Source organism: Procambarus clarkii, chromosome 27 (assembly GCF_040958095.1).
Source record: "Procambarus clarkii isolate CNS0578487 chromosome 27, FALCON_Pclarkii_2.0, whole genome shotgun sequence".
Taxonomy (NCBI): Eukaryota; Metazoa; Arthropoda; class Malacostraca; order Decapoda; family Cambaridae; genus Procambarus; species Procambarus clarkii.
In genome coordinates this window covers 12,412,386-12,426,306 of record NC_091176.1, presented here as the reverse complement: position 1 = coordinate 12,426,306, position 13,921 = coordinate 12,412,386, and the positions used below count along the sequence as shown (strand labels likewise).

Below are 13,921 nucleotides of genomic sequence, written 5' to 3'. Positions count from 1 at the left end.
GGACACAGCTAGACACATGAAGGACAGGAGGACACAGCTGGACACATGAAGAACAGGAGGACACAGCTGGACACATGAAGGACAGGAGGACACAGCTGGACACATGAAGGACAGGAGGACAGAATTACCCACAAGAAGAACTGTACAAGGACACATGGGGAGGGGGGGGGTAACCCCCCACAGCAGAGGTCAATATGACCAAAAATTAATATCTTGTTAAGGTTATCTTGAGATGATTTCGGGACTTAGCGTGCCCGCGGCCCGGTCCTCGACCAGGCCTCCTTTTTGCTACACATCCCCAGGAAGCAGCCCGTAGCAAATGTCTAACTCCCAGGTACCTATTTACTGCTAGGTGAACAGGCGCACCAGGGGTGTAAGAAACTCTGCCCATTTGTTTCCGCCTCCACCGGGGATAGAACCCGGAACCTCAGGACTACGAATCCCGAGCGCTGTCCACTCAGCTGTCAGGCCCCTATAACCATAGGTTAGTCAGAGATTATATCTCAAAGATGACTATCATCGTGAGCTGGCACTCTGGCACAGTCACGCAAGTGGCACTCTGGTTGCAGTCTGGCACAGTCACGCAAGTGGCACTCTGGTGGCACTGGCACAGTCACGCAAGTGGCACTCTGGTGGCACTCTGGCACAGTCACGCAAGTGGCACTCTGGTGGCAGTCTGGCACAGTCACGCGTGGCACTCTGGTGGCACTCTGGCAGAGTCACGCAAGTGGCACTTGAGCGGCATTCTGGCAGAGTCACGCAAGTGGCACTTGAGCGGCACTCTGGCAGTCACGCAAGTGGCACTTGAGCGGCACTCTGGCACAGTCACGCAAGTGGCACTTGAGCGGCACTCTGGCACAGTCACGCAAGTGGCACTCTGGTTGCAGTCTGGCACAGTCACGCAAGTGGCACTCTGGTGGCACTGGCACAGTCACGCAAGTGGCACTCTGGTGGCACTCTGGCACAGTCACGCAAGTGGCACTCTGGTGGCAGTCTGGCACAGTCACGCGTGGCACTCTGGTGGCACTCTGGCAGAGTCACGCAAGTGGCACTTGAGCGGCATTCTGGCAGAGTCACGCAAGTGGCACTTGAGCGGCACTCTGGCAGAGTCACGCAAGTGGCACTTGAGCGGCACTCTGGCACAGTCACGCAAGTGGCACTTAAGCGGCACTGCGATGAGGATTTGAACTGAAAGCTGCCGAAGGTTTAGTCAAGACTGTATCAGTCCCGTCGACCTGTTTAGTGACCTGCCAGCTGGTGGTTAGTGTGGCCTGCCAGCTGGTGGTTAGTGTGGCCTGCCAGCTGGTGGTTAGTGTGGCCTGCCAGCTGGTGGTTAGTGGCCTGCCAGCTGGTGGTTAGTGTGGCCTGCCAGCTGGTGGTTAGTGTGGCCTGCCAGCTGGTGGTTAGTGTGGCCTGCCAGCTGGTGGTTAGTGTGGCCTGCCAGCTGGTGGTTAGTGTGGCCTGCCAGCTGGTGGTTAGTGACCTGCCAGCTGGTGGTTAGTGTGGCCTGCCAGCTGGTGGTTAGTGTGGCCTGCCAGCTGGTGGTTAGTGTGGCCTGCCAGCTGGTGGTTAGTGGCCTGCCAGCTGGTGGTTAGTGGCCTGCCAGCTGGTGGTTAGTGGCCTGCCAGCTGGTGGTTAGTGGCCTGCCAGCTGGTGGTTAGTGGCCTGCCAGCTGGTGGTTAGTGGCCTGCCAGCTGGTGGTTAGTGGCCTGCCAGCTGGTGGTTAGTGGCCTGCCAGCTGGTGGTTAGTGGCCTGCCAGCTGGTGGTTAGTGGCCTGCCAGCTGGTGGTTAGTGGCCTGCCAGCTGGTGGTTAGTGGCCTGCCAGCTGGTGGTTAGTGGCCTGCCAGCTGGTGGTTAGTGGCCTGCCAGCTGGTGGTAGTGTGGCCTGCCAGCTGGTGGTTAGTGGCCTGCCAGCTGGTGGTTAGTGTGGCCTGCCAGCTGGTGGTTAGTGGCCTGCCAGCTGGTGGTTAGTGTGGCCTGCCAGCTGGTGGTTAGTGGCCTGCCAGCTGGTGGTTAGTGTGGCCTGCCAGCTGGTGGTTAGTGTGGCCTGCCAGCTGGTGGTTAGTGTGGCCTGCCAGCTGGTGGTTAGTGGCCTGCCAGCTGGTGGTTAGTGGCCTGCCAGCTGGTGGTTAGTGGCCTGCCAGCTGGTGGTTAGTGTGGCCTGCCAGCTGGTGGTTAGTGTGGCCTGCCAGCTGGTGGTAGTGTGGCCTGCCAGCTGGTGGTAGTGTGGCCTGCCAGCTGGTGGTAGTGTGGCCTGCCAGCTGGTGGTTAGTGTGGCCTGCCAGCTGGTGGTTAGTGTGGCCTGCCAGCTGGTGGTTAGTGTGGCCTGCCAGCTGGTGGTTAGTGTGGCCTGCCAGCTGGTGGTTAGTGTGGCCTGCCAGCTGGTGGTTAGTGGCCTGCCAGCTGGTGGTTAGTGGCCTGCCAGCTGGTGGTTAGTGGCCTGCCAGCTGGTGTTAGTGTGGCCTGCCAGCTGGTGGTAGTGTGGCCTGCCAGCTGGTGGTAGTGTGGCCTGCCAGCTGGTGGTTAGTGGCCTGCCAGCTGGTGGTAGTGTGACCTGCTGTGTACCGTGTCAAGGCTGTGTACCGTGTCAAGGTTGTGTACCGTGTCAAGGCTGTGTACCGTGTCAAGGCTGTGTACCGTGTCAAGGCTGTGTACCGTGTCAAGGCTGTGTACCGTGTCAAGGCTGTGTACCGTGTCAAGGCTGTGTACCGTGTCAAGGCTGTGTACCGTGTCAAGGTTATCGGGTTACATGACGACAGTGACTGGCCGGGTCACTACTCTCATGCCCGTCTCCGCTATCGTGCCGGTACTGGTTATCTGCTCGTGGTGAGTCAGTCATAAGCCTCTATAGTGACTTCTGTTCGCTATCAGCTTCGCTATCGTCAGTCTCGCTGTACCACACTCGGCGGAGATTGCTGCCTCTGGCACTGATCTTGTAGGGAGGTGGCACTCCACCAGCCAGTCCACACGGAGGTACAACAAGCTCAGCCAACACCTGTAACACAAGCTCAGCCAACACCTGTAACACAAGCTCAGCCAACACCTGTAACACAAGCTCAGCCAACACCTGCAACACAAGCTCAGCCAACACCTGTAACACAAGCTCAGCCAACACCTGTAATACAAGCTCAACCAACACCTGTAACACAAGCCTCACCAACACTTGTAATACAAGCTTAACCAACACCTGTAACACAAGCTCAGCCAACGCCTGTAACACAAGCTCAACCAACACCTGTAATACAAGCCTCATCAACACCTGTAATACAAGCTTAACCAACACCTGTAACACAAGCTTAACCAACACCTGTAACACAAGCTCAGCCAACACCTGTAACACAAGCTCAGCCAACACCTATAACACAAGCTCAACCAACACCTGTAACACAAGCCTCACCAACACTTGTAATACAAGCTTAACCAACACTTGTAATACAAGCTTAACCAACACCTGTAACACAAGCTCAACCAACACCTGTAACACAAGCTCAGCCAACACTTGTAATACAAGCTCAACCAACACCTGTAATACAAGCCTCACCAACACCTGTAATACAAGCTTAACCAACACCTGTAACACAAGCTCAGCCAACACCTGTAACACAAGCTCAGCCAACACCTGTAACACAAGCTCAACCAACACCTGTAATACAAGCTCAACCAACACCTGTAACACAAGCTCAGCCAACACCTGTAACACAAGCTCAACCAACACCTATAACACAAGCTCAGCCAACACCTGTAACACAAGCTCAACCAACACCTGTAACACAAGCTCAACCAACACCTGTAATACAAGCTCAGCCAACACCTATAACACAAGCTCAGCCAACACCTGTAACACAAGCTCAACCAACACCTGTAACACAAGCTCAACCAACACCTGTAACACAAGCTCAACCAACACCTGTAACACAAGCTCAACCAACACCTGTAACACAAGCTCAACCAACACGTGTAACACAAGCTCAACCAACACGTGTAACACAAGCTCAACCATCACGTGTAACACAAGCTCAGCCAACACGTGTAACACAAGCTCAACCAACACGTGTAACACAAGCTCAACCAACACGTGTAACACAAGCTCAGCCAACACCTGTAACACAAGCTCAACCAACACGTGTAACACAAGCTCAGCCAACACCTGTAACACAAGCTCAACCAACACCTGTAACACAAGCTCAGCCAACACCTGTAACACAAGCTCAGCCAACACCTGTAACACAAGCTTAACCAACACCTGTAACACAAGCTTAACCAACACCTGTACTAGAATCTCTCTGGGATGGCTTTACTCAGTGTGAGGGCGTGTACTAGTACTCATGCTCATCTAAACGTGCTAGCACGGGTCTAGAGGATATATATATATATATATATATATATATATATATATATATATATATATATATATATATATATATATATAATATAAACCTGAATGGTCCCCAGGACTATATGCAACTGAAAACTCACACCCCAGAAGTGACTCAAAGCTATACTGCCAGGAGCAATGCAACTGGTATGTACAGGACGCCTTAATCCACTTGACCATCACGACCGGACAAAAACTGATGGTAGCCGAGGCTATTTTGCCCATCAGCCCGCCGGCACTCTGATGGTAATCTTGGGCATAGCAGTTTATCAAATCACCTCATTCTTTGATTATTATTAGAATTGTTTGATTAGAATTGTTTGATTATTAGAATTCTTTGATTATTAGAATTCTTTGATTATTACAGTTCTTTGATTATTAAAATACTTGTAATGTTCTCGCCAATACTCTAAAGCCTCAAGCCAGCAAGTTGATTCATCAAGTCTCATCTCAGAATTCGGTAACAAAATTGAATCAAAATTTCACGAAATTGATGCGCAGTTGTTAACTTAAGAATGGCGGGTTGTGCAGCTTGAGTGCAGAGCCGTAAGACAAGGTGGCTCGTGTGTTCCTACAAGCAAGATAACGTCATCGTGATAACACTTGTATTGGGAGTCGATGATAACGTCTTTCCGACTCTTGGTGATAACTAATGAATGAATGATTAGCGATGAGTGATCAATGAATTATAATTGATCGGTAAATACAGGAAGAATAAAGATTATGATAATTGGATTGTAATGATGAGCAAGTGACCTAAATGATGAATAACGTGCACAGTGAATTCATCAAATGAATCATAAATCATGATTGAGTCATTAAAAATTAACAGAAGGACGCCTCAATGAATGAATAAATGTGTGAATGATGAATATATTAACGAGTGGTGAATAAGTTATGAATTGTGATGATATTAATAAATAATAAATAATTCATAATGAATGATTTATAAATAAAAATAGGTGTCAAAAGTGGCCGGCTGGAGGGCCGGCTGGAGGGCCGGCTGAGGGCCGGCTGAGGGCCGGCTGGAGGGCCGGCTGGAGTTACTAGAATTAGAGATACAGTAGAAAATTAAAAAAAAATATATTACATGGAAGTCAAGGGGGACTGCAAGGACCATTACTCATCACACTGTAATCATCAGAGCTCCAAAACTCTTCAGTCTCCTGAAACGATGTACACACATTCATTAGAGACCCCTGAAGTCTTTCATCTGGAGTGACTGGATCAACCAGACTATGATGACTACGTGGCTCAACAAAGATAAACAGCGTCATAGATCAGGCTAATCACCAAGGTTCGAACCCAAAGACTAGGCTGCTATAGAAGAACTCTCGAAATCATCTGCAATTAATCTATAGGCTACAGGAATGGTGTCAAAGGTCACCAGGTCAGAATGTATGGTGACCTGGGGGGGGGGGAGATTAGTCACGGAATGAGGTCACGGGATCACATCGTGTGGAGGCGAGGAAGATTGACAGGGCACGTCACCAGAAGCGCCGCTAATCTGCCGCCATCCTGATAGCGGTATGGGACGCCCCGGCTATTTTCGTCTGGCGGTGCACAAACTCGCAAGCCTCGACGTGTTGGAAACATGTCGCAAGCTCCCAACAAGGTGCTAGGAGAGAGGGAGGGAGGGAGAGTGAGAGAGAGAGTGTGAGAGAGAGAGAGAGAGAGTGAGAGTGAGAGTGAGAGTGAGAGTGAGAGTGAGAGAGAGAGAGAGAGAGAGAGAGAGAGAGTGAGAGAAAAGGAGAGGGGTAGGGAGGTAGGTAAGGAGGTAGGTAGGTATAATGTTCAAAGCAAAGACCAGGAGAACGAGGGACTGGGGTTACTGTTCGTGTATGGAACAGGAACAGTCAGTAACACGGGGGGGTAAAAATAACCTTTTCATCATACGTTATATATACAGGGACACAAGTAAATCTCCCTCCATATCCAGTACCAGTGTAAATATATAAACAACGAGACACTGGTCATTTTATTACGCTATAAATTGTTCAAAGGGCGACAACTAAGTTTCCCAAAGAAGTAAAACTTTATCTAAGTTCAATGACGTCTAATAAACTCCGCATGTATAAAACCCTAGACGACACTTTGCGTAATGGACAACTTTAGGGCTCATTCCAGTTAATGGATAGAAAATAAATGAGAAGTATGTGTGTGTGTGTGTAACGTTCATCAGACTTTAGATATAATATGCAGCCGTGGTGTTGTGGCCTCACCAGGCCAAGAGTCATTTCATCGCCCCGGCAGTAGGTACAAGGAGGCCTGGTCGACGACCGGGCCGCGGGGACGCCAAGCCCCGGAAGCACCTCAAGGTAAGGTACAACCAGAGGAGACGGACGCCAACGAGCCAAACAACATTCCAGTAGAAAGTTGAGAAAATATTTGTCAACAAATCGTGTTAAGGAGGACTAGAGCTCTCGTCTTGCGAACTACACACACACACACACACACACACACACACACACACACACACACACACACACGCACGCACGCACGCACGCACGCACGCACAGGAAACAGGAGGCCAGACACAGGATACAGGATTGGAGATGAAGTACTTCATGAAACAGACAGATCTAAGAGTTGATATCACACTAAACCTGTCTCCTGAAGCCCCATATAAAAAGAATAACATCGACGGCGTATGCAAGGCTGGCTAACATCAGAACTGCCTTCAGGAACCTGTGCAAGGAATCATTCAGATCTTGTACACCACATATGTAAGACCAATCCTGGAGTATGCAGCCCCAGCATGGAGCCCGTACCTTGCCAAGCACAAGATGAACCTGGAAAAAGTTCAGAGGTATGCCAATAGGCTGGTCCTAGAACTAAGAGGCACGAGTTACGAGGAAAGGCTGAGGGAACTGGTCCTCACGTTGCTGGAAGACAGGAAAGCTCGGAGAGACATGATAACTACCTACAAAATTCTCAGAGGAATTAACAGGGTATATATGGATAAACTGTTTAACACGGGTGGTACGCGAACAAAGAAACAGTTGGAAACTGAGTACCCAAATGAGTCAGAGACGTTAGAAAGAACTTTGTCAGTGCCAGAGTAGTTAACAGATGAAATGCACTAGGAAGTGATGTGGTGGAGGCTGACTCCATACACAGTTTCAAATGTAGATATGATAGAGCCCAGTAGGCTCAGGAATCTGTACACCAGTTGATTGACAGTTGAGAGGCGGGACCAAAGCGCCAGAGCTCAACCGCCGCAAGCACAACTAGGTAAGTACACACACACACACACACACACACACACACACACACACACACACACACACACACACACACACACACACACACACACACACACACACACACCACACACACACCACTCACACCACACACACACCACTCACACCACACACACACCACTCACACCACACACCACACACACACCACACACACACCACACACACACCACACACACACCACACACACACCACACACACACCACACACCACACCACACACCACACCACACACCACACACCACACCACACACCACACCACACACACCTACACACACACCACACACACACCACACACACACACACACACACCACACACCACACACACACACACACACACCACACACACACACACCTACACACACACCACACACACACACACCACACACACACACCACACACACACCCCACACACACACACCACCCACACACACACACACACACCACAGAGTTAGGGGGGACATGATCACCACATTCAAGATTCTGAAGGGGATTGATAGGGTAGATAAAGACAGTCTATTTAACACAAGGGGAACACGCACAAGGGGACACAGGTGGAAACTGAGTGCCCAAAATGAGCCACAGAGATATTAGAAGGAACTTTTTTAGTGTCAGAGTGGTTGACAAATGGAATGCATTAGGGGGTGATGTGGTGGAGGCTGACTCCATACACAGTTTCAAGTGTAGATATGACAGAGCCCGATAGGCTCAGGAATCTGTACACCTGTTGATTGACGGTTGAGAGGCGGGACCAAAGAGCCAGAGCTCAACCCCCGCAAACACAACTAGGTGAGTACAACTAGGTGAGTGCACACACACCACACACACACACACACACACACACCACACACACACACCCACACCCACACACACACCACACACACACACCACACACACACACCACACACACACACACCACACACACACACCACACACACACACCACACACACACACACCACACACACACACCACACACACACCAACCACACACACACCACACACACACACCACACACACACACCACACACACACACCACACACACACACACCACACACACACACCACACACACACCCACACACACACCCACACACACACCACACACACACCACACACACACCACACACACACGCCCCCCCCCACACACCACACACAACCACACACACACACACACCACCCACACACACCACCCACACACACCACCCACACACACCACACACACACACCACACACACACACCACACACACACACACACACACCACACACACACACACCACACACACACACACCTCACACACACACACACACCACCCACACACACCACACACACCACACACACACACCACACACACACACCACACACACACACACCACACACACACACACCACACACACACACACACCACACACACACACACCACACACACACACCACACCACACACACCACACACCACACACACCACACACACCACACACACACACACACACACACCACACACACACCACACACACACACCACACACACACACACACACCACACACACACACACCACACACACACCACACACCACACACACACCCACACACACACCCACACACACACCCACACACACACCCACACACACACACACCACACCCACACACACACCCACACACACACCCACACACCCACACACACACACCCACACACACACACACACACACACCACACACCACACACACACACCACACACACACACCACACACACACACACACACACCACACACACACACCACACACACACACCACACACACACACCACACACACCACACACACACACCCACACACCACACACACACACACCACACACACACACACCACACACACCCACACACACACACACACACCCACACACACACACCACACACACACACACACCACACACACACACACACCACACACACACACACACCACACACACACCACACACACACACACACACCACACACACACACCACACACACACACCACACACACCACACACACACACCACACAAAACAGTAAACATTTAGGTTTCTCACGAGCACGGGGCGCAGAGTCGGGTTTTTGCGGGGACGTGTTCAGCACGAATATCACACAATCACCCGCGTTGACCTGAAATTAACGCATATCAGCATTTACGTCGAGGCGCGATAACAACTCTGAAAGGAGACAGTCGTAAATGCCGTATATAAAGTGCGGGGCGCCTGTAATTAGCGGAGGAATTGTGCATTACCGAGGTGAGTAAGGCAGGTGAAGAGCGTGGGAACCTCTGGAGAGAGACTCACCTTGACGGTGCATTCAGGTGACTTATGATACAATCTCGGCCCCCCCTCTCCCACGTGTAGCCGCCCCCCCCTCTCCCACGTGTAGCCGCCCCCCCCTCTCCCACGTGTAGCCGCCCACCCCCTCTCCCACGTGTAGCCGCCCACCTGTACCACTTACCTGCCACCCACCTGTACCACCTACCTGCCGCCCACCTGTACCACCTACCTGCCGCCCACCTGTACCACCTACCTGCCGCCCACCTGTACCACCTACCTGCCGCCCACCTGTACCACCTACCTGCCGCCCACCTGTACCACCTACCTGCCGCCCACCTGTACCACCTACCTGCCGCCCACCTGTACCACCTACCTGCCGCCCACCTGTACCACCTACCTGCCGCCCACCTGTACCACCTACCTGCCGCCCACCTGTACCACCGACCTGCCGCCCACCTGTACCACCTACCTGCCGCCCACCTGTACCACCTACCTGCCGCCCACCTGTACCACCGACCTGCCGCCCACCTGTACCACCGACCTGCCGCCCACCTGTACCACCGACCTGCCGCCCACCTGTACCACCTACCTGCCGCCCACCTGTACCACCTACCTGCCTTTCCCACCTTTCTTCACTTTCTTCTATCTTCACTTGTACTTTAATTCTCTCTTCCTCTATGTTCTTTCCCGTCCTCTTCTACACTTGATTATCCCCTGTTTCATATTTCCGTGTATTCCCACCTCCTCCTTCTCTTCTTCTCTTCCACGCGGTCTCCTCCTCCACCTTTGAGGTCTTTCCTTCTCTCTCTGACTCTTCCTGACTTTGTTTCTTCCTCTCCGCCATAAAACATTTGTCAATATTCACCACGAACACGAGACATTTATTTGGGTGTGCAGCGCCAGCGTGGTGTTGCTACCTAACCACTCGTATGAAGAAAACTGAGCAAGTGTCGAGGTTGACCACCCGAGGCTCTTCAGTGACGTGAGTGACAAGGTAACTGAGGAAAGGAGGATAGAAGCACAAACCAGTGAATCTGTATGATAGTACAACATGGCTGCCGCTGGCAATCCCAATCATTATGGACGAAGAGGAGGAGGACGAGGGAGAGAATCAGTCATAGCAAGAATCCGTCTTGGATACAAATATCCATGGAAAGGTGGGACGGAAGCAACAGTTGAGCAGCGGAGTTGCAGAATCTGTGGTGAGAGTGACGGATTCTCTCAGACGGAAAATAGTGACAGGATGAACAACCCTGCGGGTTTTCTTGCTGTTGGGGAGTGTTGTGCATGCGACTATGGCGGTGTGTCCACTCACAGGATGAGTGGCGCTGCCCAATACTGTCACTATGGCGGTGTGTCCACTCACAGGATGAGTGACGCTGCCCAATGCTGTCACTATGGCGGTGTGTCCACTCACAGGATGAGTGACGCTGCCCAATACTGTCACTATGGCAGTGTGTCCACTCACAGGATGAGTGACGCTGCCCAATACTGTCACTATGGTGGTGTGTCCACTCACAGGATGAGTGGCGCTGCCCAATGCTGTCACTATAGCGGTGTGTCAACTCACAGGATGAGTGACGCTGCCCAATACTGTCACTATGGTGGTGTGTCAACTCACAGGATGAGTGACGCTGCCCAATACTGTCACTATGGCAGTGTGTCCACTCACAGGATGAGTGGCGCTGCCCAATACTGTCACTATGGTGGTGTGTCAACTCACAGGATGAGTGACGCTGCCCAATACTGTCACTATGGCAGTGTGTCAACTCACAGGATGAGTGACGCTGCCCAATACTGTCACTATGGTGGTGTGTCAACTCACAGGATGAGTGACGCTGCCCAATACTGTCACTATGGTGGTGTGTCCACTCACAGGATGAGTGACGCTGCCCAATACTGTCACTATGGTGGTGTGTCCACTCACAGGATGAGTGGCGCTGCCCAATACTGTCACTATGGCAGTGTGTCCACTCACAGAATGAGTGGCGCTGCCCAATACTGTCACTATAGCGGTGTGTCCACTCACAGGATGAGTGACGCTGCCCAATGCTGTCACTATAGCGGTGTGTCCACTCACAGGATGAGTGACGCTGCCCAATGCTGTCACTATAGCGGTGTGTCAACTCACAGGATGAGTAACGCTGCCCATAAACTCGCCCCTCGGGGCAAAATTAAAAAAATTAACACATAGCTGAGCCAGAGTCCCGCCATAAACGGCTTGTCAAGCGTGTGGCTATCGAGAAAGATGTATACGGTTGTATGAAAACTATCCCAACTACATGGGATAGTTGCCGACTCCATACAAGGCATCACTAGTAGCTATGACGAAGCTCAACTACGCCACCATTGGTTTTTAGAAGGCGGGCTTCGGAGCTGAAACTTACCTCCCCCCCCCCTCTCCTTCGAGGGACTTAAAATGTAATGCTTGACACAGGGGGCCTGTGGCTGAGTGGACAGCGCTTGGGACTCGTAATCCTAGGGTCCGGATTCGATCCCCGGTGATGGTAGAAGGCAAATGGGCAGAGTTTCTTTCACCCTGATGCCCCTGTTACCGAGCAGTAAAGTAGTAAATAGGTACCTGGGAGTTAGACAGCTGTTACGGGCTGCTTCCTGAGGGTGGGTGGGTGGGTGTGTGTGTGTGTGTGTGTGTGTGTGTGTGTGTGTGTGTGTGTGTGTGTGTGTGTGTGTGTGTGTGTGTGTGTGTGTGTGTGTGTGCGCGCGCGCGGAAAAAAGTTGGTTGATTGACAGTTGAGAGGCGGGCCGAAAGAGTAGAGCTCAACCCCCGCAAGCACAACTAGGTGAGTACAGAGAACAACGGAGCATAAACTCTCCACTCCTCTCCTCCTCACCCTCCACCCCTCACCCTCCGCCCCCTCCACCCCTCACCCTCCGCCCCCTCCACCCCTCACCCTCCGCCCCCTCCACCCCTCAGCCTCCGCCCCCTCGCACCCTCCTCCCCCTCGCACCCTCCTCCCCCTCTCCCCTCACCCTCCGCCCCCTCGCACCCTCCTCCCCCTCTCCCCTCACCCTCCGCCCCCTCGCACCCTCCTCCCCCTCGCACCCTCCTCCCCCTCGCACCCTCCTCCCCCTCGCACCCTCCTCCCCCTCTCCCCTCACCCTCCGCCCCCTCCCCTCACCCCCCTCCCCTCACCTCCTCCCCTCACCCTCCGCCCCTCCCCCCCTCACCCTCCGTCCCCTCCCCCCCTCCCCTCACCCCCTCCCCTCACCCTCCGCCACGTCCCCTCCCCTCCCTTTACCCTCACCCCCTCCCCTCCCTTTACCCTCACCCCCTCCCCTCACCCCCTCCCCTCCCCTCACCCTCACCCTCCGCCCCTCCCCGACAATAAATAATCTAATAACTGTAATCAACAAAGAGTAAGAAAAGCAACATATACTAGACAATATCGAACATTCCAGCACCCTTAAAGAAACCAAATATAGCATTAGTAGTAGTAGGCATCCTTCAGTCTCGGGAGACTATGGAGTTGCGCCCTAGTTGTCAATCCTGGTGCAGCGTCTGGTGTGACTGATGAGGCCAATCCGAGAGTGGCAGTCCATCCCACACCGAGCACAAACGAAGTCCGATTCTGGTCTGTCTTCCTGGTTACCGGCTTTCCTTCTCTGTCTCTTTGCCTCCGATTCCTTGGCAAGTGACTCCTCGAACTTGGAGAGACCTCGTTGAACAGACTGCCTCCAGGCTGAACGGTCTGCAGCCAGTGTCTCCCATATAGCGAGATCGACGTCCATGGCTTTCAGGTCCCTTTTGCATACGTCTTTGTACCGTAGCTGGGGCTTGCCTACTGGACGCTTTCCCTGCCTCAGCTCTCCATACAGGAGATCCTTGGGGATCCTGCCGTCGCCCATTCGCACAACGTGCCCGAGCCAGCGCATTCGTCTCTGTTTCAGCATTGTGTACATGCTGGTGATTCTTGCTCTCCCCAAGACGTTGTTGTTTGTCACCTTGTCCTGCCAGGTGATGTCCAAGATGTGTCGAAG

General features: G+C 52.4%; 1 protein-coding gene across 1 annotated transcript; it reads left to right on the top strand.

Moving 5' to 3' along the window:
• Positions 1–509: 509 nt before the first annotated feature.
• On the top strand, positions 510–10,712 carry LOC138369111 (proteoglycan 4-like). The gene is made up of 4 exons (XM_069332048.1): positions 510–521; positions 2,594–2,827; positions 3,590–4,222; positions 10,083–10,712. The coding sequence occupies exons 1-4, from the start codon at positions 510–512 to the stop codon at positions 10,710–10,712; spliced, it is 1,509 nt and encodes a 502-aa protein (XP_069188149.1).
• The last annotated feature ends 3,209 nt before the right edge of the window (positions 10,713–13,921 follow it).